We start from the raw sequence: 25,301 nt of genomic DNA, 5'->3' as shown, positions 1-25,301 counted from the left end.
GTGAGACATGTGACCCTTACTTGAGTATTCATCTCCTAATCTTTGATAGAAACAGGTGTTGAAGAAAATATTCTTCTTCACTGCACTGTTGGACAAACAACATGGCAGGCTAGTGAGCAGTGCCCATTTAGTTGACTGTTTCCATGGAGAAAAAGTTTACAATATTTCAAGAAATTAAATTTTTCAATAATGTACAGGTCAAACAAAATATATTGATAGATTATCTCTTGCCCTTGGGCTTCCAATTTGCAATCTTTAGTACAATAGTTGAGAACATAGGCTTACTGTTAAACATATCTTAGATGAACATCTGTTTTGGCCATTTATTATCTTTATGACCTTGGATAAGCTACTAGCCTTTAAATTCCATTTCATTCTCAGCCTGAACACAGTTAATAATAAAAGCTTATTTATAGTGATGTTTTAAATAATAAATGATACAAGGGGTATAAAATACTAAGCATGGCAAGTACTCAATAAGTGGTAAATAGGCAATAAGTGGTAGATATTATGGGTTTGTTTTGTTGTTGTTGTTGTTGTTGTTGTTTTTGTTGTTTTTGTTTTGAGATAGTGTCGCACTCTGTCACCCAGGCTGGAGTGCAGTGGTGTGATCTTGGCTCACTGCAACCTCTGCCTCCAGGACTCCAGCGATCCTCCCATCACAGCCCTCCTAATCCCCCAGTAGCTGGGACTATAGGCGCCTGCAAACACAGCCAGCTAATTTTTGTATTATTTTGTAGAAACAAGGTTTCACCGTGTTGCCCAGGTATCGAACTTCTGGGCTCAAGCAATCCTCCCGTCTCGGCTTCCTAAAGTGCTGGGACTACAGGCATGAACCATTGCACCTATCCTTATTTTGTTTTTAATAAGATACAGATTTTTTTTAAAAAAGCAGAGGCCCAGAAACCAATGTAACTGGGCCATTAACATGAAGGGATTTAAAATTTCAGGCCTCCTAATTCCAAATCCACCAATCTATTTTCCATATATATTTGTAACTGCAACTTCATATAAAAGCTCTAATTTCCTTACCTGCTTTACTAATTGGCATAGGACAAATATTTTTTACATCATGGGTAAAACCTTTTTTTAATATTTAAAATTTCTCTTAATAGCTGTATACCAATATCAATTATAGGTTAACACAGAAAGCAAAGGTTACTCTGTTCCTCAGAGAGTTCATACAAAATTATTTCATCTCAAGCATTCACATTTTGTAAGGGACAAATCCATTTTAAAAATTCTTCCACTAAAGCAGTATCAACAAGGTCATTTGTTATAAAGCATAGGGGATTCTATTTTAATTACTTTTTTGGAGATAAATTATACAAATTATTTTGATGGTGTGAGGTAGATATTCTGGGAATAATTTGAAAAACTGATTGACTCCTTCAGACTAAGCCAGTTCTGGTAGATAGACTTTAGCCTTAGGATAATACAGTTCGTCTTAGAACTTCATTGGTCCCTGTTTCAAAATCTTCTCCCTATTAACACCTCAGATCCTCCAGTTGATCCTCATCAAATTCCACCTCTTCAGCCTGATAAACTTGTTTTCCTCAACAATTAACAAACTCCTGCCTTGTATTGATGTGTTCATATCTAAAAAGTTTAGAAATTATCACATTCATATGTTGTACTTACAATAAGACAATAATAACTGCAATAATGGGGTCTTCTTATCTGCTCAAGCTTAGCTAAACCCTCTACATGCATAGTCTCATGTAATCCTCACCACAGCTCTATAGATTCCATAAATATACCGAAGTACTTCATTTGTAAAATCATTTTGAAAGATGTTAAATAATTTGTCTAGTAAGTGTCAGAGTCAGGGCTTCCGTCTCATTCCCAAGGCTATACTATTCTCCCTAAATTCTTGGCTTAAAACTAAACCAAGATGAATTAGACACATAATAAATAAGAATTAAAATATTTTCTGTGTGGTTGCAGAGAAACATAAAGCCAAATATTACTCAACGCTGTTAATAATTAAGATGTTGCATATCTGAAGTTGAGCTAATGCAAACCTAATTTATGCACCCCTTCTGAGGAACATTTATATTTGAAGAGCAAGGCAGGTTTTACTGTACTTTCCAGCCATTATTTTGTTAATGCAATAATTACCTCAAGCAAGCCACTCTAGAGGTTTTCAAATAGCTCCGAATAATGCATAAATGATTTGTAAATGAAGGTGAAATGTCCCAACAGGGTTAGATCCACAGAGAAACAGTTTCCTGAGACATAATTCTGAGAAAGATTAGAAGGACTGAAGTCCAAAAGATGGATGAACAGAGACTTAATTAAGGTGAATCATGCTTTTGTGATATTCTTTGGAAAAAAATCCTTCCATCCTCACAAAAAAAGTGCTATATTTTCTAAGCAGGCAAACTATTGACAAACTTTGGGTAGCTAATCCACAAGACTCATATTAACATACAGAACATGAAATGCATTTTCCTTTGGGCAAGGAGAGGAGAATCTATTGCACATGTCATCTGTTTCTGTGAATACTGAAGATTACAATTATGTTTTGATGTTAATCCAACTACTGCAAATTTTTTGTTGCAGAGCACCATGTGAAAATGTGAGTGACAGTATAAATCTTTTTAAATTGAATTCAACACTTTTCAAAAGAGCTGATGTTTTCAAATACTATTGCAAAGGCTCTGAAAAGCAAGAATAACTCTCTAAATGAAGCCTCTTTTCTATAGTGAACTATTTGATATGAAAATTGAATAGCCAGGATAAAACCAAATTCTGCAGGTCTGCTATACTGTGTGTGTGTGTTTTGCATTTTTTAGAAACAATCACCTCTAATGCTTTGATGTCCTCATAAGCAAACTGCACGATGGGAACTCCAAGATGGTTGATGAAATAATCAGCATCACCTTGTATCTGTATAGAACTGATATTGGTTTCTGGGCACTGAGCTCTTCTGGTACAGTTGAAATTATTTTTCTGAAAAACATAATTTAAATTGTTAACACATACTATGCTTCCCAGGTCATCCCTAAATAAGTACTACTCAAAACACGGTCCACAGATCAGCAGCATCAATGTCGCCCTGGAGATCGTTAAAAATGCAAATGCTTAGGCTCCACACTGTCCTACCTAATGGGTGGTAGAGCCCAGGAATCTGCATTGTAACTCTCCTCTTTGATTCTGACGCTCACTGAAGCATAACTAGCACTGGCCAGAATTCAAGCTTTGCTTGCTGTTGCTTCAAAAGCATTTTTTATCATAGGTTTAATTTGAACTCTGATGACTCTGACAATATTTAAAAGAATGTTGAGTCTCTAAAAAGGTGTAGCATTTTGTTTTTTTATTAAGTTTTCCCACAAACTTAAAGAATGCATTGTTGGGTATAATTCTGTTCTTCTTAAAATGTTTATTAAAAACTAGAGAAGAGGCCAGGCATGGTGGCTCACTTCTGTAATCCCAGCACTCTGGGAGGCTGAGGCAGGCGGGTCACCTGAGGTCAAGAGTTTGAGACCAGCCTGGTCAACATGGTGAAACCTCGTCTCTGCTAAAAATACAAAAATTAGCCGGGTATGGTGGCAGGTGCTTGTAATTCCAGCTATTCAGGAGGATGAGGCAGGAGACTTGTTTGAACCCAGGAGGCAGAGGTTGCAGTGAGCTGAGAGTGCACCATTGCACTCCAGGCTGGGCAACAAGAGCAAGGCTCTATCTCAATAAATAACAAGTAAATAAATAAAAATAAAATCTAGAGAAGAAATTTTCTCCATTTCTTCCTGAAAGCATATTCCTAGATGTTTTAAGGTTATCGGCCAACAACTACAGTGGATCATAGTGAACCACACAGCTAAGTGCAAGATCTGGGTAATATAAGATGATATAGGCTATTATTTCTTAAACTAAGAGTTGGCTGGCATGCAAAACAAATGACAGTAGCTTTACAAAAATAAAACAAACATCTAAAACAAACTAAAGGTCTTTTAATTAATATTTATTAAAATGTATTTTTTAACACATTTCTCAAAAATCTGAGATGCAGTGGCCTCAACTATGAAACGTGGAAGACTACCAATCTCCAGGGCAGTTGTGAGAAAATGAGGCAATAAATATATGAACAGCACATGTGGTAACAGGCACATAAAGTATGTACTCAATCCATGTTTGTCTTTGAGTCAAGACATCCATTTTTTCAACCTCTCATGCTTCTTTGGCATGACATAATTTCAAAAATACTTTCAAATATAATGTATATAAAATAAAACTGGAAAATAAGACTCAAGCTCTACAGGGGAGATAGATGTCCCTGTGGTTAACAGGGACGATTAAATTTAAAAACAGAAGCAAGTGGCCTTGCTAGAGTGAGAAAGAGCAGCCACGTGCATTCTTGGAAAAAGCAGCTCCACAAACATTTGCTTTACACCCTGAGTCAGAACAGTTCCTGTAACCAGACACAAGAGAAACGAGCTGGAAACCGTCCCTCACCAGCCCTTTGAAAGAAAAGTTTGTCACAGAGTTCTCGTTTGGGGCATAGAAAACACCCAATCAAAAGTTTGACAGAGAGTTCTGGGGGCATAGAAAACACCCAATCAGTACTCTACTATTTTGACCAATCAGAACTAAACAAGTTTGAATCCTTCATTTGCATAAATAGGCCTGATTGAGAACTGAGCGGGTAGTTTTCCGTATTTAAGCTAAACCCTCCCTTTGTTCTTCAGAAAATACGCTTTCACTTTTACTAAAATCTGTGCCTCCCTAGTCTAGAGATTGTTGTTTTAACAGTAAATAAAGCTCCCCACTTTTCCTTTGCAGATCATCTCGTGTTTTGCTAACATTTATGAAAAAACTGGAAAATACGTGGTGTAATATTAAGAAGATTAGTTATTCCAACTTTTTTCAACTACAGTGCTAGATGTTATAAACATATAATAATGTTTCAATAACTAGTTTCTTTGAAGATCTAATGGAAAGATCTTTGCAACAAAATTAAACATCAATTAAAATGGAAAGCCAGTATGAACCTTTACAAGCAAGTCAGGGTTTCAGTTTACAGACAAGGCAGTGTTTCTGTTTAATGTGTTTACAACTATCTTGACTGATTAACCACTTTGGAAATAGAAAAATAATGTTTTTACCATACAGTCTAATCAGTAGCAACTTAATCCTTTTTATGGTGATCCCCACCCCTCACCACCGATTGGCTTCTTTCCAAAGCTGAATTTTTCGAAAAGGGGGTAATCCTTTTTCACTTTCTGACACATTCCTCTGGCTTAAGACTCCTGGGGTTTCATTGTAAGCTGGGACAGTATAGGGAGGGTCTTGAATTGTCCCAAAGAAGAGCTAGTCTTAAGCACTAGATCATGAAAAACAAACTACTTCATATCATGTTATAAATCCCAAGCACCTCTGGAGGTATTTGTTTAGCTAGATTTTTGTTGTTGTTGTTGTTGTTGCTTGTTTTTAAGTTGAATTTGAATGCCTAGGGGAGGCAAGACATTGATTAACATCCATCACTAGTGCCTCACATTCAGCCTGCTCTACTCATTCAGGTTTACTAAATAGGGCCAGAGGCCTTTGAATTTGCAAAACCGAGATTGTTGCACCATTTTATGTCATTAAATGAGGATATGATAAGATCTGGTTTTTACTTTCTCCAGATGCCTGACTAATGAAAGTAAAAATCATTTTTAAATGACCTTTCTCTTTAATGAAGTAACATGTATGTCTTTTCAAGACAGCAAAAGCATCCTTATCAACATAAATGAAAATATAGTATGGCTTCAACTTCATTTTACATACGTTATTTCTTAACATCCACAAATGCTCAGCCACGCCCCTTAGATCGAAATTTTTTTTCTCACCACAAAAATGGCAGTCAAAAATTAACAATTTCAAATTCTACAATATATGCCTATTAAAATTATTTTTTAAAAAATAAACGTATTTAAATTTAACATCTGATATTTTCATTGTCAGTTAGTTACATAAACATTTAGTTACATAATAGCTGCCCTCTGACAAAAGGTGTTTCTCACATATGCGTGTTTCTAAGATTGCACAAACGACCCCACTCCAATCAATCTCTGCAATTCTTATTTTTATTTTCAAGATGAAGTCTCACTATGTTGCCAAATGTTGCCCAGGCTGAGCTTGACCTTCTGCGTTTAAGCAATCCTACCTCAGCCTCCTGAACAGCTGGGACTACTGGGCCCGGCTACTGGCAACATTTGTTTACTCTAACAGTTACATAGAGCACAGTTCTGGTTTAGCCTCAGCCTGCTATTTTTGAAGCCACTGGGAGTTCTCTTCTAGTCTCTCTGTTCTTGCTATAGCTACTATTGTGTCTGGAATTGGTGGGTTCTTGGTCTCACTGACTTCAAGAATGAAACTGCAGACCCTCCCGGTGAGTGTTACAGTTCTTAAACAATGTAGTCCAGAACGTGTTCCTTCTGGTGGGTTCCTGGTCTCGCTGACTTCAAGAGTGAAGGTGCAGACCCTCATGGTGAGTATTACAGCTCATAAAGACCACCGTGGACCCAAAGAGTGAACAGTGGCAAGATTTATTGTACACACCAAAATAATAACCCAGCAGGTTGTCAGTGGCTAGTTCAGGCAGACTGCCTTCATTCCCTTATCTGGCCCCACCCACATCCTGCTGGTTGGTCCATTTTACAGAGAGCTGATTGGTCCATTTTACAGAGTGTTGATTGGTCCGTTTTGACAGAGTGCTGATTGGTTCGTTTACTATCCCTGAGCTAGACACAGAGTGCTAGACAGAAAAGTCCTGAAGTCCTCACTAGGTTAGCTAGATACAGAGTACTGATTGGTGTATTTACAAACCTTGAGCTAGACATAGGGTGCCGATTGGCGTATTTACAAACCCTGAGCTAGACACACAGTGCTGACTGGTGTATTGACAAACCCTGAGCTAGACACAGAGTGCTGACTAGTGCATTTACAATACCTGAGCTAGACACAGAGTGCTAGATGGAAAAGTTCTCCAAGTCCCCACTAGGTAAATACACTGATTGGTGTATTTACAAACCTTGAGCTAGTCACAGAGTACTGATTGGTGTGTTTACAATCCCTTAGCTAGACATAAAGGTTCTCCAAGTCCCTACTAGACTCAGGGGCCCAGCTGGCTGCACCTAGTGGATCCCGCATCGGGGCTGCAGGCCAAGTTGCCCACCAGTCCCGCACCCTGTGCCTGCACTCCTCAACCCTTGGATGGCTGATGGGATTGGGCACCACAACGCAGGGGGAGGCACTCGTCGGGGAGGCTGGGGCCACGGAGGTACCCACGACAGAGTGGAGGGGCTCAGACATGGCGGGCTGCAGGTCCCGAGCTCTGTCCCGCAGGGAGGCAGCTGAGGCCCCGGGAGAACTCAAGAGCAGTGCATGAGGGCCGGCAGTGCTGGAGGACCCAGCGCAACCTCCGCAGCTGCTGGCCTGGGTGCTAAGCCCCTCACTGCCCTGGGCGAGCAGTGCCAGCCTGCTGCTCCAAGTGGGGGCCTGAGGAGCCTGCGCCCGTGCCCATTGCAACTCACGCTGGCCTGTGAGTGCCGCGCATGGCCCCGGTTCCCACCTGCGCCTCTCCCTCCACACATCCTAGCAAGTAGAGGGAGCCAACTCCAGACTCGGCCAGCCCAGTGAGTGGCTCCCAGGGTACAGTGGCAGGCTGAAGGGCTCCTCAAGCACTGCCAGAGCGGATGCCTAGGTGGAGGAGGCACCGAGAGTGAGGGCTGCCAGCACATTGTCACCTCTCACTATTGATAAGTGACAAAGTGCTAGCCGCCCTCACTCTCGGGGCCTCCTCGGCCTCAGTGTCCACTCTGGCCACGCTTGAGGGGTCCTTCCATCTGCCACAGCACCGTGGGAGCCCCTCTCTGGGATGACTGGGACCGGAGCCTCCTCCTTGTGCTTGTGGGGAGGTGTGGAGGGAGAGGCGCCAGTGGGAACCAGGGCTGTGCTCGCGGGCCAGTGTGAGTTCCTGCTGGCACGGGCTCGGCGGGCCCTGCACTTGGAGCAGCTGCCCTGCACCGACGGCCCAGGGCAGTGAGGGGCTTAGCACCCAGGCCAGCAGCTGCGGGGGTTGTGCCGGGTCCCCCAGCAGTGCCAGCCTGCCGGCACTGTACTCAAATTCTCGCGGGGGTTTGGTTGCCTCCCGGCGGGGCAGGGCTCGGGACCTGCAGCCCGACATGTCTGAGCTCCTTCCCCTGCAGTGGGCTTCCTTGCGGTCTGAGCCTCGCAGACGGGCACCGCCCCCTGCTCCCTGGCACCCGATCCCATGGACAGCCCAAGGGCTGAAGGGTGCAGGCGTGGCTCGGGACTGGTGGACAGCTCCACCTGCAGCCCTGGTGCAGGATTCAGCTGGCTTCCTGAACTGGATGGGGAGGTGGAGAACTTTTATATCTAGCCAGAGGATCGTATGTGCACCAATCAGCACTCTGTGTCTAGCTCAGGGTTTGTAAATACACCAATTAGCACTCTGTCTAGCTCAGGGTTTGTGAATACACCAATTGGTACTCTGTATCCAGCTAACCTAGTGGAGACTTGGAGGACTAGCACTCTGTGACTCTGTGTCTAGCTCAAGGATTGTAAATGAACCAATCAGTACTCTGTGTCTAGCTCAAAGTTTGTAAACGCACCGGTAGGTACTCTGTATCTAGCTAACTCTGTATCTAGCTAACTAGCACTCTGTGACTCTGTGTCTAGCTCAAGGATTGCAAGGGTACCAATCAGCACTCTGTCAAAACGGAACAATAGGCTCTCTGTAAAGTGGACCAATCAGCTCTCTGTAAAATGGACCAATCAGCAGGATGTGGGTGGGGCCAGATAAGGGAATGAAAGCAGGCAGCCCTAACCAGCCAGTGCCAACCCTCTGGGGTCCCCTTCCACATTGTGGAAGCTTTGTTCTTTTGTTCTTTACTCTAAATCTTGTTGCTGCTCACTCTTTGGGTCCACGCTGCTCTTATGAGTTGTAACACTTACCCTGAAGGTCTGTAGCTTGACTCCTGAAGCCAGTGAGACCACGAACCCACCAGGAAGAACAACTCCAAACGCACTGCCTTTAAGAGCTATAATACTCACCACGGAGGTTTGCAGCTTCACTCCTGACAGCGAGACCATGAACCCGCCAGAAGGATGAAGCTCTAGACACATCTGAATATCTGAAGGAACAAACTCCAGACACACACGTTTAAGAACTGTAACACTCACCACGAGGGTCCACAGCTTCATTCTTGAAGTCAGTGAGACCAAGAACCCACCAATTCCCGACACACTATTATATAACTTCAGTATTTTCATTGCATTCCATTTCCATGGTTTCCTTTAAGCACATATTTACATGTTTTGTATTGTTCAGGTAAATCAAAAGGGCAGCATTCAGCTTTCAAGATTACACTCCCCCAAATATTTCTGCATTCTTCCTACTATAGTTTGCTCTGCCTTGCCTATTTATTTAAAAGTCGAATTTTTTTCCCTAAAGGTTTATGTTGCTGCCTCTGCCACACAAAAACTTTTTTGGGGGCAGGGGCAGGGGCAGGGGCGGGGGGGCGGTAAACCAACTAAGAAGGCAACAGAGTGAGCATTATCTAGATATATCTTACAATTTTATTTTGAGGGTTAAGATCTATTAAACTACATATCTGATGCTACATGTGGACTATTTGTGGAGAGGGGACAGCATATAGAAAAAAAGGGTTGCATGACCCATGCTGGGAGCACTTAACTTTTGAGTCGCCTCATGTCCTAAGCCCAAAGGGAGGGAAAATGCTTCAAGAAAGCCAAACCAAGATGGGGACTTCAGGGACAACACAGTTTCCTGAGGAATACTCCTGGAGCCTGTTTCTCACCTACTGAGAAACATCAGTTTCTCTGATGGCCTTGCAGAGGACTTAATTCACCATTCCACCACCCCATCCCCACTCCACACGCAACCTTCTCTCCTCCTCTCTCTTTGTCTACTTCATTCTTTACTTCCTTCTCTCACTAATTTAACCAGTGATGAGGGGAAGTAGCATGTTACCCTCAAGCCTGTGTTCATTTTGTCTTTTCATGCTTTTGTTTCTAACTAGCTTCAAAGTTAAAAAGTCAGATAGCCCAAGTTGCCCAGATAACCCAAAAGCCAGGAACCCAATTTGCAGATTTGAGAAGTTTTTTTCCCCCCAGGTCATTTTATCTAGGGATTTCCCTTAAGAGAAAAACATTCCTGGCATAGAAACACTATTATCTAAATCTTCATTATTCATTACTTTAAGGTAATGAATTTAAGGCCAAATTCACAGACCTGAAGTGATCATAAATCTATATTCAATCCTAATGTGAATTGTTTTTCCTCACAGCACTTCAGTGGATTATGATAGATCCATGTGAGGTAACAGACATTGATCTACTAAACCCTCATAAGCATTAATATCTGAGAGACAAGTAGGAAGAAATGTTAATTTTCTTCATTTTACTAGAAGTTAAGCACCATGGAAGAGGGGAGGTTGGCAACAAATTTGTGCAGGTCAATTAATTTTTTAAATTTATTTACAAGGCTGAGTAAATGCATATTAAGAATTTCATCCAAGGAGTTCAAAATGCCTCATATTTAATGTTTGATAACAAGAATTTTTATTCCAGTTCATAAAATGAGCAAGTTTAGGCAAGGACCATGGTTATGTCACTGGCTTAGTTTTCCACCCACAAGTCAATAGAAGACCTGAAATGAAATCACTACCTCACTCCTAAATCTGCATGATCTTTGCAAGTACAATTTTAAACTGAAAGGCAAAACTTCATAGCAAATGATCATGTAAGTGAGATAACAAAAAAATAAGTCAATATTTGCATTAGTTAAATAGTGATGTCAGGACACATTGACCAGTTTCTAAAAGTATTTAAAAAATCTGTTTAATAATTCAAATGTTTTATTTCCCCACATTCTGCTTTCTCCTGCGTACATAAGCATTTACATGCATAGGAAATCTAAGTTGATTATTTACTTGAACGGCAAGAAAAGTATAGCACTCAAAATAAAAATGCCATAGTCTATATCCCATAATAAAATTAAGTCACTTTCATTTCAGTTATAGTTTTGTAAGTTCAATTTTGTAGAAATAATTTATTTCACTGTTTTTCCTGGTTTTTACAGTATACTAATGTACCAATTATTACAATGATACCAATGATGTTTAAAGAATGATTTTTTGCTATAGGGCTGTGTGATGGTTAATTTTAAGTGTCAACTTGGCTGGGCCATGGGATGCCCAGATATTTGGTCAAACATCATTCTGAGTGTCTATGAGAGTGTTATTAGATGAAATTAACATTGAATTGACAGACTGAGTAAAGCAGATTGCCCTCCTCAATGTGGACGCCCCTCATCTCATCAGCTGAAGACCTGAATGACCTTCCCACAAGAAAGGGGAGTGGGAGAACTCCTTCTATCTGACCGCCTTGAACTACAACATCGGTCTTTTCCTTTCTTTGGTTCAGAACCCCCCAAAAATAAGCTTTATAAGGGTGTCAAGCCTGTTGGCTTTTGGACTGAAACTTAATAGCTTTCCTGGTGCTCAGACCTTCAAACTCAGACTAGTGCTACACTACTGTCTCTCTTAGTTCTGTATCTTTCCAACCGCAGATCTCTGGGCTTGTCAGCCATTATAACTTGGTGAGCCAAATTCTTATAATAAATATCCTTATATGTACAAATACATACACACACACACACACACACAAATTCATATAGTTATATATTACCATGTAATTATATGTTGTTAATGTATTTATACATAAAGTGTGTGTGTGTGTGTATGTGTGTATTGGTTAGTCTGGGCAGCTATAACCGAATGCCATAACAGGTGGCTTAAACAACAGAAATATATCTTTAATGACTCTGGAGGCTGGGAAGTTCATCAAGGTGCCATCATGGTAAGTTCTAGAGAAGGCCTTCTTCCTGGTTTGCAGATGCCAGTTTCCCATGGTATCCTTACATGATGACGAGCAGAAAAAGAGAGAGATCTTGTATCTACCTCTCTTTTGATAAGGGCATTAATGTCATTCACTGGGGCTCCATCCTCATGACCTATGTACTTTCCAAAGGCTCAACCTGCAAATAACATCAACATGTTATTTTGTCTTCAACGTATTAATTTTGAGGGGACACAAACATTTAGTCTATAGCAAGATAGATCCTATTGATTTTGTTTCTTTGGGGAACTCTGACTAACATAGGCAGTCTTAGATGATAGGTAGGTCACCTTTTTGTTTGTTAAGAAATGTTCATTAAAACTAGTGAAAAATTAAACTTTAATTTCTAACTAATGGTAGTGAGGAGAATTGTGTTATTTGGTTAGCTGGAGGTAATTTGACAAAATTTTGTTATAACATTTTTCGTTTAGAACTTTATAGATGTAGTCCTGGGCAATGTGAACATGTAAACAATTGAAGGATCATGGATAAATCATTACATTTGAAACTGAGAAAACAACCTAAAGATCCTAATGCCCAAAGGTTCTTATCCCGAGATCCACAGAAAGAATTTAAGATCTGTGAACTTGGTGAACCAGAAGAAAAAAAAAAAAAAAAAAAAAGCATCTTTATTTTCACTTGCTTCTAACTGAAATGCAACATTCCATTCAATTATGAAATAGGCCAGGAACCGAATAACATTTGTTACAATATTAGTAGTACTTGTAACTTTGTAACCAAATAAAATCAGATGTTTTCGTATCATATTTCAGTTATTGCCAAAACATTGAAATATCAATTGAAATTATCGCTAATTTGGACATATTGCAGTTATAAGACACTTTGCTGACTTTTGTCATTTAATGTGTTAATTTTAAAAAGCCTATATATTGCAAAAATGCAAATTTGTATGTTACTTAGGTAATTGCAGTTTAATATCATTGCTTTCCTTGTAACTCTGTGCATTTTAACTGAAGCATTTAAAACACAATTTTTGAGACTGGGTCTATGTAGGACTTAGCAGCTTGCCAAAATAGCCCACAGCAGGGAAACTCTCCTAGCAAAATAGAGTGTTTTGCAAATTAGAAAATTAAGGCCTCCAAATTAATAGAATTGAGATTTAATCTCAGAACTTTTCACTTCAAATGCAATGCTCTTTTTTATGTATTATATTGATATATCCAACTCACAAACCACATTAATGCATGGGAATTAAACTACTTCTAAATTTGTCCTTTTTAGGATTCCATGGGTTTTTTTAAATTTTTACCATATTGCATCACCAGATCTAGTTGTAACAAACTATACATCTATAATTGTTGTCAATATTTATTTACTGTGTGTGCCATGTATTCTTCATTTATTTAACTTGTATTTTTATGCCAACATGTGAACCCAATACCCCATATTGAATGATGCATTACAGATATCTTCTAATAATCTTTGATAGGAAATAAGAGGTTATGATTACTGACTTTTTCTCCTATTGTATACTAGAAGTTTATTTAAGTTATTCTAAATGCCAACATCTAATGAGCTTCTCATAAACAAAATATCTCCAAAATAGTAAAAAAAAAAATTAAAAATTAATATATATAACTTGCAATGCCTTTATTAAAGATTAAATTGGGTACGGGAAGAAAACCAGATTTCATCTTATCATAAAATAGAAATTTTCAGGGCCGGGCATGGTGGCTCACACCTGTAATCCCAGCACTTTGGGAGGCCAAGGCAGGTAGATTACTTGAGGTCAGGAGTTCAAGACCAGCCTTGCCAACATGGCGAAACTGTGTCTCTACCAAAAATACAAAAATTAGCAGGGTGTAAAGACACACCTGTAGTCCCATCTACTTGGGAGGTAGAGACAGGAGGATTGCTTGAATGCAGGAGGCGGAGCTTGCAGTGAGCTGAGATCATGCCGCTGCACTCCAGCCTGGGTGACAGAGTGAGGAGAAAAATTCAACCCATAATATGGGGTTTTCAAAATCTCCAATTTCTCAGGGTTTCTTCAAAGATTTAAAACCTACTTACTGGATGTTAACAAAAAGTATTTTCAGCTTTAGTGAAAAATTGCTCATCTTCTATTCTACACAAGTAGCATTGCCAAATTGAAAAACACCCTCTCATTCTTATCTCTCTTCTGTTAATTTATACAACCTTAATCTTGTTATCAGATATAGAAAAATGTTCTTTTATATTTGAAATACTTTTTATTAGATTTAAAATTTCATTATGCACTAATGAGTGCTTTAAAGATCAATCTCTAAGAGAAAAATAGAGAAACACGAAAATATTTGCTCTTATTTTTTCTCCAACTTCTAGCTGGTATCTTCTTCTCTACTCTCTCAACAACCGACCTTCATTTCCTCTTCCTCTTCTCTGACCAATTTAAGATCCCTCACCAGTAGTCACAAGATGGAAGAAGACAGATTTCTTCATTTTTTCTCTCTCCACTTAAGACTTTGTGTAACAATAAAAACAGTTAAAACATTAGAAAATATTCATAATTCAACCAAACTGTTGCATCTAAGTAAAAACCTCCACTAAAGTAATAAAATAGTACCTACTCTACAGTATCTTACACCACAATAATTCCAGATGAATCCATCTTTAAAATGTAAAAATCTAAATCATAAAATTGTGGTGGGAACAATGGAAGATAATTTTAACAGCCTCAGAATGAAAAAGACATGTTTGAATATGACACAAACCCAGAAGATAAAAAAAATTAATTAGTCCTACTACATAAAATTATAACTTTTTTCTGTATGACAAAAATTACCATACACAAACATAAATGAAAGCCTGGAAAAATATTTACAAATTATTTCACAAATAGCTAGCTTCTATAATACATAAAAAAGAAGGATAAGCTGATATAAAAAATGAATGATGAACTGATATTACTCAGAAAAATTATTATAAATGCCTTTATACATAAAAGATACATAAAGTGACTTTTATATTTATTCCCAAAAACCTTTGCCAAGTTTGTTTGAATATGGACTGTGTCTTGAAGGATGTGAGAAATCTAGTGCCTCATACTGAGGAAAAAAATTAATACGAATTCTACAAAATTTAAATAAATTAGATTGCACACATATAATGAAATTATAGTCTTTAGAAAGAAAAATGAATCTGTTTACACACTGATAATGAACAATCTCCCAGATACATTTTTACATAAAAAATAATGTGCAGATATATTCTGTAAGATAACATTTGCGTTTCAAACATTAAAAATAAAAGTCTGTATGCTCTAATACGTACAAATGCCATTTGCCTCTGGGGAGAAACACTGGTGTGAGGAATGGGTTTAGAAGAAAAACTTTCCATTGTCTATTTGCTTATTACTTTTGTATTTCTGTGAATGAGGCACCTCTCCAAAAAATAAATGTTACTTTTTTTTTTTTTTTTTTGAGGCAGAGTTTCGCTCTGTCACCCAGGCTGGAGTGCAGTGCCGCGATCTCGGCTCACTGCAACCTCCGCCTCCCGGGCTCATGCCATTCTCCTGCCTCAGCCTCCCGAGTAGCTGGGACTACAGGCGCCTGCCACCACATCTGGTTCATTTTTTCGTATTTTAGTAGAGACAGGGTTTCACCGTGTTAGCCAGGATGGTCTTGATCTCCTGACCTCATGATCCACCCACGTCAGCCTCCCAAAGTGCTGGGATTACAGGCGTGAAATGTTACATTTTTAAAATTCCCTCTGAACTATACATTATGTGTTCCCAATTCTAAGACTCCCTTGATTGTAAGATATAGTATGAAAAAAGACTTTAAAAGGGCTTTTGTGGCCTGGCACGATGGCTCTCGCCTGTAATTCCAGCCCTTTGGGAGACCAAGGGAGGTGGATCACCTGAGGTCAGGAGTTCAAGACCAGCCTGGCCCACATGGCAAAACCCCGTCTTTATTAAAAGTACAAAAATGTGCTGGGTGTGGTGGCATGCACCTGTAATCTCAGCTACTCGAGAGACTGAGGTAGGACAATCACTTAAACCTGGGAGGCGAAGGTTGCAGTGAGCCAAGATTGCACCACTGCACTCTAGCCTGGGGGACAGAGAGAGATTCCATCTCAAAAAAAAAAAAAAAAAAAAAGGCTTTTGTTTGGACATAGGGAGTAAACAAACCATGTAACAGATATGGCCCAGTTTCTGAAATATTCACAATTGAAGAAATGCCTAATAGTGGAGAAATTGGGTATTTAGAGTTGTGAAATAGATTTGGGACCATCAAAAATGCATATACCACTGGGGAGAGAACAGATAAGAAAAACTGCCACTTTTTTAGGAAAAACAGGGTCTCTTACAGAGATTTTGGGAATGGTACAACAGCATGAGGCCTCTGCTGGGGTGAGGGACACTTAAATTGATAACCCAACTCACCAGCAGGATGCCAGGAGAGAAGAAAGAGCCAAAAGATGGTGGGCCAAGACTGAAAGCAAAACACCATCCATTTTATGATTATAATTCAGGAACATTCTTGCTTACACGGTTTGTGTGTTTGTACATTTTCTAGGCAACTATCAATGTATTATCAAAATATGCTAAATATGGACCACCTCACTTAGTCCAAGGAGGCAATTATATAAGGACTTATCATTTACAAATGGACATCATATTAGATCATAATGCAATTGTATGAGTTATTTTTATTCCATTTTACAGACTAAAAGCTTTGTTATCCCCTATAGACATAAGAATAGTAAATGGAATGGCAGGCAGAAGTTTCTAACTTAGATTGTTGCTCTCTTCAACCTCCACCGCTGGCCTAAAGACTTTTCCTCCCATTTAGCTGAGGGAACAAGGAATAAGTTCCTCAACTTATAGAGAAAGAGCTGGTAAGCTGCTGATTAATCACCCAAACTAAAATTACCTTTTCAATGTAAAAGAAATGGAAGTTAAAAATAATTTGTTAGATTAAAAGACTCCATGGATTCTTTTGGCACATTGGCACTTTTTTAGTAGATTTGATATTGGTCACTCCAGCAGCTAAACCTACTTCTTCACAAATTGCAAACTATTTATAGAATGACACATCCAGAGCCTTTCCAAAAATCGTACTGTAATCATATGTAAATGAAACCTTGAACACATTGAAAAGATACGACTGTCCCATCCAGCTTGACCTTTGGTCAACACACTGGATAAAAGGACACTCCCTCTGGGTACGATTCCCATAGGACCTTAAATGACCAAAAGAATCAAAATATAGATTTTATGTCTCAGTGAAGGATAACAACTCTGGCCTCACAATGCTGTTCCATGCTGAGGAACTGGCTGACATAACTTCAGCTATTATTTCACCAGCCTTCTTGAGGTTTGTCTTAAATAGCTTCTCTTAGGCTCACAGGCAATGCTATTTTAAATAATATGGTGTCAGCATGTCAGTGATGTATTCCAGCTGCCAGGCATTAAAAAAATTAACTGAAAAAATCTAACTGATTTTCAAATCCATATTAACTCTCTCAGGCTGCAAATATGCTTAATGAAATATTTAAATTAAATCTTCTGTAGATGAAGAAGTTTAGTACATTCCTTTAAAAAAATCAGACATTTTTATAAAACTAAACCAGAAGCAAAGAAACAGTTCAAATTATTTTGCATATTAGCATCATTCACTAGATACCAGGGAAAAGTTTGCTGTCCTCTCTGTGACCAGGGTTAGAGGGCAGTTGTAAATCAGGTAGGTGCTCTCAGGTTTTTTAGAGGTAATTCGTTTAATTTTAGGAGGGCACAGGGAGAAAAAGAATTGAAAAATGCAGACTTGGCAAATAGAAGGGCAAAAGGATATGGATGGCATATCACCACACATTACCATTTCAAGCAGGTTAAGTGCTGAGAGTGAGAAATCGGGCAGAGGAAATAACACCATCAGCAGTAATATGTCCAAGTCTGACAGATGACAGCATCATCGCATCATCTTAAAAGCATTTGCCAAAATAACTGCTATCCTCAGAATAGCTTTGCTGGAGTGAGCCCATTTAGACCTTTGTGGGCCACCATTGTCTTCAAGGAGCACTGGGTATAGGACACCCAAATACTCCCATGGCTCACACCCCAGTGCTAATCCTTGCATGTTTAGATTTCTTTGCACCAGTTGTAAGGGCCATTACCTTGGTCAGAATGTACCAAGGAGTCTTTCACTCATATCACTGTTTTAACTTAGTTCACCTTTGTATTTTTTCTGCCTCTCCTCCTACATGTTTTTGAAGGCAGAGAATTTTTTTTATCTATCTTTCTATTGCCCCTATATTGGTCAGCACAATAAAATAGGTACTTATAAGAGTTTGTAAAACTGAGATCAATCCACTTATTATCTAATTCTCCTGCTGGGACAAAATGGTCAAGAAGAGAAGAACTACACAAACACCATCTAGTTTAGAGTAGGTTTAGACCTGAACATAATTAGACTCGGAGTGCCAAAGTGCAGGAAGTTTGAAGTTGACTTCAGGTAGTTTTATGAATCATAACAATTCTAAAAAACATTCTTTATTAATTTCTTGCTGGGCAAATCCTGCTTTCAAGTAAACTATGAATCCCATTAGCCATCTGTAGGAAGTCAATAAGTATGTACAGACATCACAAAATATCTTGTGAAAAGCAATTGCTTGAGATAAATGTAAAAGAACAATCAAAGCCATGACTACAGATGAGATGGACAATTTTGCATTCTCCCTTAAAAAGCAATGATGCTTCTCTTTAGCAGTGTGACCATAGGGCAGTTGCTTCACTTCTTGAAGCCTTGAATTTCCCAAATGTAAAAAAGGAATATATTCATAATATTAGAAGACTGCAGAGAATAAATGAAATAATGCTAAGTTATATAAAATATAAAAGCACTCATCAATGTAAAGCACTTATTACGTACTGTAATTATTATAAATTATCATTACCACTACATAACCAACACACACACACACACACACACACCCCTCCTATATTTTTGACAATCCTTTCTACCAAATCTCCTTAAAACTGTATTTTCTCCTGCCTTTTAAGATGTAGAATGATCATATTTAGAAAGACAAATATTTTCAAGATTATATTCCTTTTATATTCCTTACACAATATTAGAGAAGACTTTTTTTTAATTGGGGTTAGGCTGAGTAAAAGATGATTATCTATGCCTGAGAAACCATAGAATAACCATTACATACTTGTTCATTTATATCAAGAAATTTTCTATCAAACATTTTTTAATTTCCTAAATTAAATTATATTTTTTCTTAATAAAATTCCTTTATATACACAGCATTTTCTAACACTACATAATTACAGAAATTGATATTATAGATGCAATCTATATAAACTCATTAGATGTTTAAATAAAATATAAATAGAATCAAGATAAATCTGTGATGGTAAAACAATAAAAAATAGTATCAAAAATAGTGGTATAACTGAAAACAAAAGAGGTAAAAATATATCCAAACAGTAGTGAACTACCATTTAAAAATATGTCAAATAACATATACATAATATGTACATAATATATAAAATACATTTGGATTTAACAAATACTTATTGTAGTTCTTACTGTAATTCTAAATACTTTTTGTAGTTCACCAGGTGTTTTCATATACAATATCTTTATAATTATCTTCAACCTGTTTTAAATCTATCATTGCTAAAAGAGATTAAGTAAAACATCTATGGTCACTCAGGTGGTGATAAGACCAACATTTCCACCATAGTTTCTAAGTCCGGTATTCTTGACTCTTTAACCTCATACCGGGATTCCAAAAAAGTCAGATTTCAAAATTTATCTGGGAAATTCTCTATTCCCCACATCGGGAACTGAAATCACTCTGAAATACAGACTCAGATCAAATACAGACTAATTTGATCTGAGACTTTGTGTTGAATTTGGCATTTTGCAGATAGACACTAAAAGCACACGAATGATTTTTTAGTACGTCCTCCCACCACTGCCACCTTGACATCTCACTTGGATGTCAAATAGTTACTTCAAACTTAACACATCAAATGTTAAAGTCTACATTATGCTGTGAAATAACCTAGTCACACAAAAAAAGATACCCTGTATGATTTCACTTAAAGTGCTATGGACTGAATTGTGTTCCCTCCTAAAAGTCATATGTTAAAGCCTTAACTCCCAAAATGACTGTATTTAGATAAGGTCTATGAGGGGAGGATAAAGGTGAAATTAAGTCATAAGTGTAGGGCCTTAATCTGGTAGGGCTTGCATGTTTATAAGATCTACAGAAGTGGAACCCATGCCAATTCTATATACCTACTTCTAAAAATATTGCATACAGTATACATATTTTGTTTAGCATATTTTGTAGATAGTATATCTGTGAAATACTATCTATTGATAGTACTATCTACAAAATGTGCTGTCATATTTCATCTAACATTTACAAAATAAGGGAAAAAGCAAATACTACGTTATTGGGTTTTGGAACCTAAATCCACTAAAAAAAAAATAGTTTTAATAAAAATTTTTGAAAAAATATTCTGCCTGTACTGAACATGTACAGACTTTTTTTCCTTGTCATTATTCCCTAAACAACGCAGTGTAACTACTATTTACATAGCATTTATGTTGTATTAGGTATTATAAGTAACCTTGAGATTAAAGTATAGGGAAGGATGTGCATAGGGTATATACAAATACTATCCAATTTTATATCGGGGATTTTGGTACCTTTGTATTTTGACACCCATGGGATGTCCTAGAACCAATGCTCCAATAGCTGTATATAACGCTTACAATACTATCAATTTTAAAACTTGCTATACATTTATGAACCAAATTTTTTCCCAGTAGCAGGCCTTAGACAGTTTTCTACCTTTCAAGATAAGACAATAGTTGGGAGAATACATTATTCAAATCATATAAGGTAAAAAAAAATAGTTTGTCTTCTCTCCTTACTTTCCTTTTTGAACCCACTTCAAATAATGTTAGAAATGTTCAGTTATGGGCCGGGTGCAGTGGCTCATGCCTGTAATCCCAGCGCTTAGGGAGTCCAAGGCGGATGGATCACGAGGTCAAGAGATACAGACCATCCTAGCCAACATGGTGAAACCCCATGTTTCACCATGTTAAAGCCTTAACTCCCAAAATGACTGTATTTAGATAAGGTCTATGAGGGGAGGATAAAAGTGAAATTAAGTCATAAGTATAGGGCCTTAATCTGGTAGGGCTTGCATGTTTATAAGATCTACAGAAGTGGTAGATAAAATACAAAAAAACAAAATTGCTACTCTACTAAAAACACAAAAATTAGCTGGGCGTGATGGCGCGTGCCTGTAATCCCAGCTACTAGGGAGGCTGAGGTAGGAGAATCGCTTGAACCCGGGAAGCGGAGGTTGCAGTGAGCTGAGATAGTGGCACTGCAAACAAAACTTTCTTGAAACAAACCAGGGGATACAGTGAAAGAAGTACTAAGAGGGAAATTTATAGCTATAAGTGCCGATATCAAAAAAGAAGAAAAAAACAAATAAACAACCTAATGATGCATCTGAAAGAACTAGAAAAGAAAGATCAAAGCAAATCCAAAATTGAAAACAAAATTGAAATTAAAATGAAAACAAGACAAAAAGATCATTGAAACAAAAAGTTGTTTTTTTGAAAAGATAAAAATTGTCAAACCTTTAGCCAGATTAAGTAAGAAAAAATGAGAGAGGATCCACATAAATGAAATCAGAGATTAAAAAGGAGACATTATAAGTAATACTGCAGAAATTCATAGGATCATTAGTGGCTACTATGAGCAACTACGCCACTAAATTGGGAAATCTAGAAGAAGTGAATAAATTCCTAGACACATACAGCCTACAAAGATTGAATCATGAAGAAATTCAAAACCTGAACAGACAAACAAGTAAAGACATCAAAGCTATAATAAAAAAAAGTCCCTGCAAAGAAAAGCCCGGGACTCCATGGCTTTACTGCTGAATTCTACCGAACAATTAAAGAACATCTGATACCAATGCTACTTAAACTTTTCTGAAAAATGAAAGAGGAAGGAATACTTCCAAATTCATTATACGAGGCCAATATTACCCTGATACCAAAACCAGACAAAGACATATAAAAAAAGAAAGGAAACTATAAGCCAATATCACTGATGAATAATGATGCAATAATCCACAACAAAATACTAGCAAATCATATTCAACACAGTAAAAAGATCATTCATCATGACCAAGTGGGGTTCATCCAAGTGATACAAGATTGGTGCAACATATGCAAATCAATCAATGTGATACACCACTTCAACAGGATGAAGGACAAAAATCATATGATCGTTTCAATTGATGCTGAAAAAGCATTTAATAAAATTCAACATCCCTTCATGTTAAAAAAACCCTCAAGAAACTGGGCATAGAAAAACATATCTCGACATAATAAAAGCCATATATGACAGACTCATAGATAGTATTATACTGAAAAGGGAAAAACCTAAAGCCTTTCCTATGAGATGTGGGAAAAGACAAGGATGCCCAGGTTCAGCACTGTTTTTGAACTTAGTACTGGTCCTAGCTGGAGCAATCAGACAAGAAAAAAATATATAGTGAATCCAAATTGGAAAGAAGGAAGTCAAATTATCCTTGTTTGCAGTTGATATGATCATATATTTGGAAAAACCTAAAAACTCCAGCCAAAAAAAATTAGAACTAATAAATTTTAAAAAAATTACACAATAAATAACTAACATACAAAAATTAGTAGCATTTCTATATGCCAACAGTGAACAATTTGAAAAAGCAATCAAGAAAGTAATTCCACTTACAATAGCTACAAGTAAAATTAATATCTAGGAATTATTATAACCAAAGAAGTGAAAGATCTCTACCATGAAAACTATAAAACACTGATGCAAGAAATTGAAGAGGACAACAAAAAATAAAAAGATATTCCATGTTCACGTATTGAAAAAAATCAGAATTGTTAAAATGTCCATACTACCCAAAGCAATCTACAGATTTAATGTAATCCCTACCAAAATACCAATAATACTCTTCACATAAATGGAAGAAAAAATCCTAAAATTTATATGGAGTCACAAAAGACCCAGAATAGCCAAAGGTATTCTAAGCAGAAAGAACAAAACTGGAAGAGCCACATTACCTAACTTTAAATTATACTACAGAGTTATAGTAACCAAAACATTATGGTATTGGCATAAAAATAGAAACAAAGATCAGTGGAACAGAAAAGAGAACCCAGTGATAAACTCATACATATACAGTAAACTCATTTTCAACAACATTGTCAAGAATATACATTGGGGAAAGGGCAGTGTTTTTCAATAAATGATTCTGGGAAAACTGGATATCCACAGGCAGAAGAATGAAACTAGACCCCTTTCTCTCATCATATACACAAATCAAATCCAAATGGATTAAAGACTTAAATCTGAGACTTCCAACTATGAAACTGCTAAAAGAAAACTTTGCAGAAACTCTCCAGGACATTAGACAGGGAAAAGATATCTTGAGTAATACCCCACAAGCACAGACAAAGCAAAAATGGACAAATGAGATTGCATCAAGTTAAACTTCTACACAGCAAAGGAAACAAAGTGAGGAGACAACCCACAGAATGAGAGAAAATATTTGCAAACTATCCATCTGACAAGGGATTAACAACCAGAATATATAAGGAGCTGAAACAAACCTATAGGAAGAAAAATCTAACAATCTGATTTAAAAAATGGCAAAATACCTGATTAGACATTTTTCTTTCTTTCTTTTTATTTTTCAGACAGAATCTCCCTCAGTCACCCAGCTGGAGTGCAGTGGCTCAATCTCGGTTCACTGCAAGCTCCGCCTCCCGGGTTCACGCCATTCTCCTGCCTCAGCCTCCCTAGTAGCGCCCGGCACCACGCCTGGCTAAATTTTTCGTATTTTTAGTAGGGACGGGGTTTCACCATGTTGGCAAGGATGGTCTTGATCTCCTGACCTCGTGATCCGCCTACCTCGGCCTCCCAAAGTGCTGGGATTACAGGCGTGAGCCACCGCGCGGGGCCCTGATCAGACATTTTTCAAAAGAAGACATGCAAATGGCCAACAAGTATATTAAAAGGTCCTCAATATGATTAATCATCAGAGAAATGCAAATCAAAACTACAACGTGGTATCATACCGCCTTAGGTAAAATGGCGGTTATCCAAAAGTCAGGCAAAAACAAATGCTGGCAAGGATGTGGAAAAAAGGGAACCAAACAACATTGATGGAAATGGGGGTTGCTGCGCTATGTGAAATAAGCCAGGCACAGAAAGACAAACTTCATGTGTTCTCACTTATTTGTGGGAACGAAAAATTAAAATAATTGAACTCTCGGAGATAAAGAGTAGAAGGACCCTTACCAGAAGCTGGGAACGGTAGTTGGGGATTGGGGGAAAGTGGGGAGGGTAAATGGGTACAAAAAAACAGTTAGAAAGAATGAATAAGACCTAGAATTTGCAAGCACAATGGGGTGACTATAGTCAAAAATAATTTAATTGTACATTTTATAATAACTAAAAGAGTTTAATTGGATTGTGTTTAACCACAAAGGAGAAATGCTTGAGGTGATTTACCCTGATGTGATTATTATACACTGCATGCTTGCATCAAAATATCTCATGTAACCCATAAATACATACATCTACTATGTACCCACAAAAATCAAAAATGAAAATAAATTAAAAGAACAGAAATTTTGAGGTAAATCTGGTAGATGAAAAAGAAATATAATGAGCATATATTTTCCATAGGATATTTTATAGGAGTTATTTACAGCACATTTTGAGTTGAGAAATATATCGAAGCTCAGTCTTTGCTCTCTAGTCTTAGAGAATGTCTGTACAGATGTATTCCTACACACTTATTACATATTTAGGTTCATTTCTTTCTGGGGGGAAACTCTTATCTGTGTTCTGAATGCTTGTGTTCCCCCCAAATTCATAAATTAAAATCGTAACCTTCAAGGTAATGGCTTGGAAAGGGGGACTCCTAGGGAAGTGATTGGGTCAAGAGGGTACAGTCCTCATGACAGAGATTAGTGCTCTTCAAAACTAGGCTCAAGGAATCTCTTTTCATCCCCTCTACCAGGTGAGGAACCAGCTAGAAGGTCCTCACCCATGAATCAAGAAATGAGCCCTCACCAGACACCAAATCAGCAGGCACCTTGATCTTGGAATTCCAAGTCTCCAAATCTGTGAAATACATTTCTGTTGTTTATAAGCTGCTTATTCTATGGTATGTTGTTATAGCAGCCCCAGTGGATGAAGATGCTCCTTAAACACTTTTATGTACATTTCCATAAATACTTTCAAAACTGACAATGAGCTGGTGTAAACCCTGAATTAACGTACAGCTTTGGTCCCATTTCTAGGTTTTGTCAGTATAAACATTT

General features: G+C 37.8%; 1 protein-coding gene across 4 annotated transcripts in view; it reads right to left on the bottom strand.

The window, feature by feature from the left end:
• The window catches only part of NAALADL2 (N-acetylated alpha-linked acidic dipeptidase like 2), a 1,132,125-nt gene that overhangs the window by 241,411 nt on the left and 865,413 nt on the right, over positions 1 to 25,301 (bottom strand). For 3 of the 4 annotated variants that reach the window (XM_050780093.1, XM_050780092.1, XM_050780095.1), the window contains exon 10: positions 2,809 to 2,955. The exons of the other annotated variant lie outside the window; for it this stretch is intronic. In XM_050780093.1, the coding sequence (XP_050636050.1) occupies positions 2,809 to 2,955 (147 nt within the window). The remainder of the gene's footprint in view (positions 1 to 2,808; positions 2,956 to 25,301) is intronic. 4 annotated transcript variants of the gene reach the window in all.

This window comes from Macaca thibetana, chromosome 2, assembly GCF_024542745.1.
Source record: "Macaca thibetana thibetana isolate TM-01 chromosome 2, ASM2454274v1, whole genome shotgun sequence".
Lineage (NCBI taxonomy): Eukaryota > Metazoa > Chordata > Mammalia > Primates > Cercopithecidae > Macaca > Macaca thibetana.
Note: the sequence above shows the minus strand (reverse complement) of the source record. Positions and strands in the feature narration are given on the sequence as shown.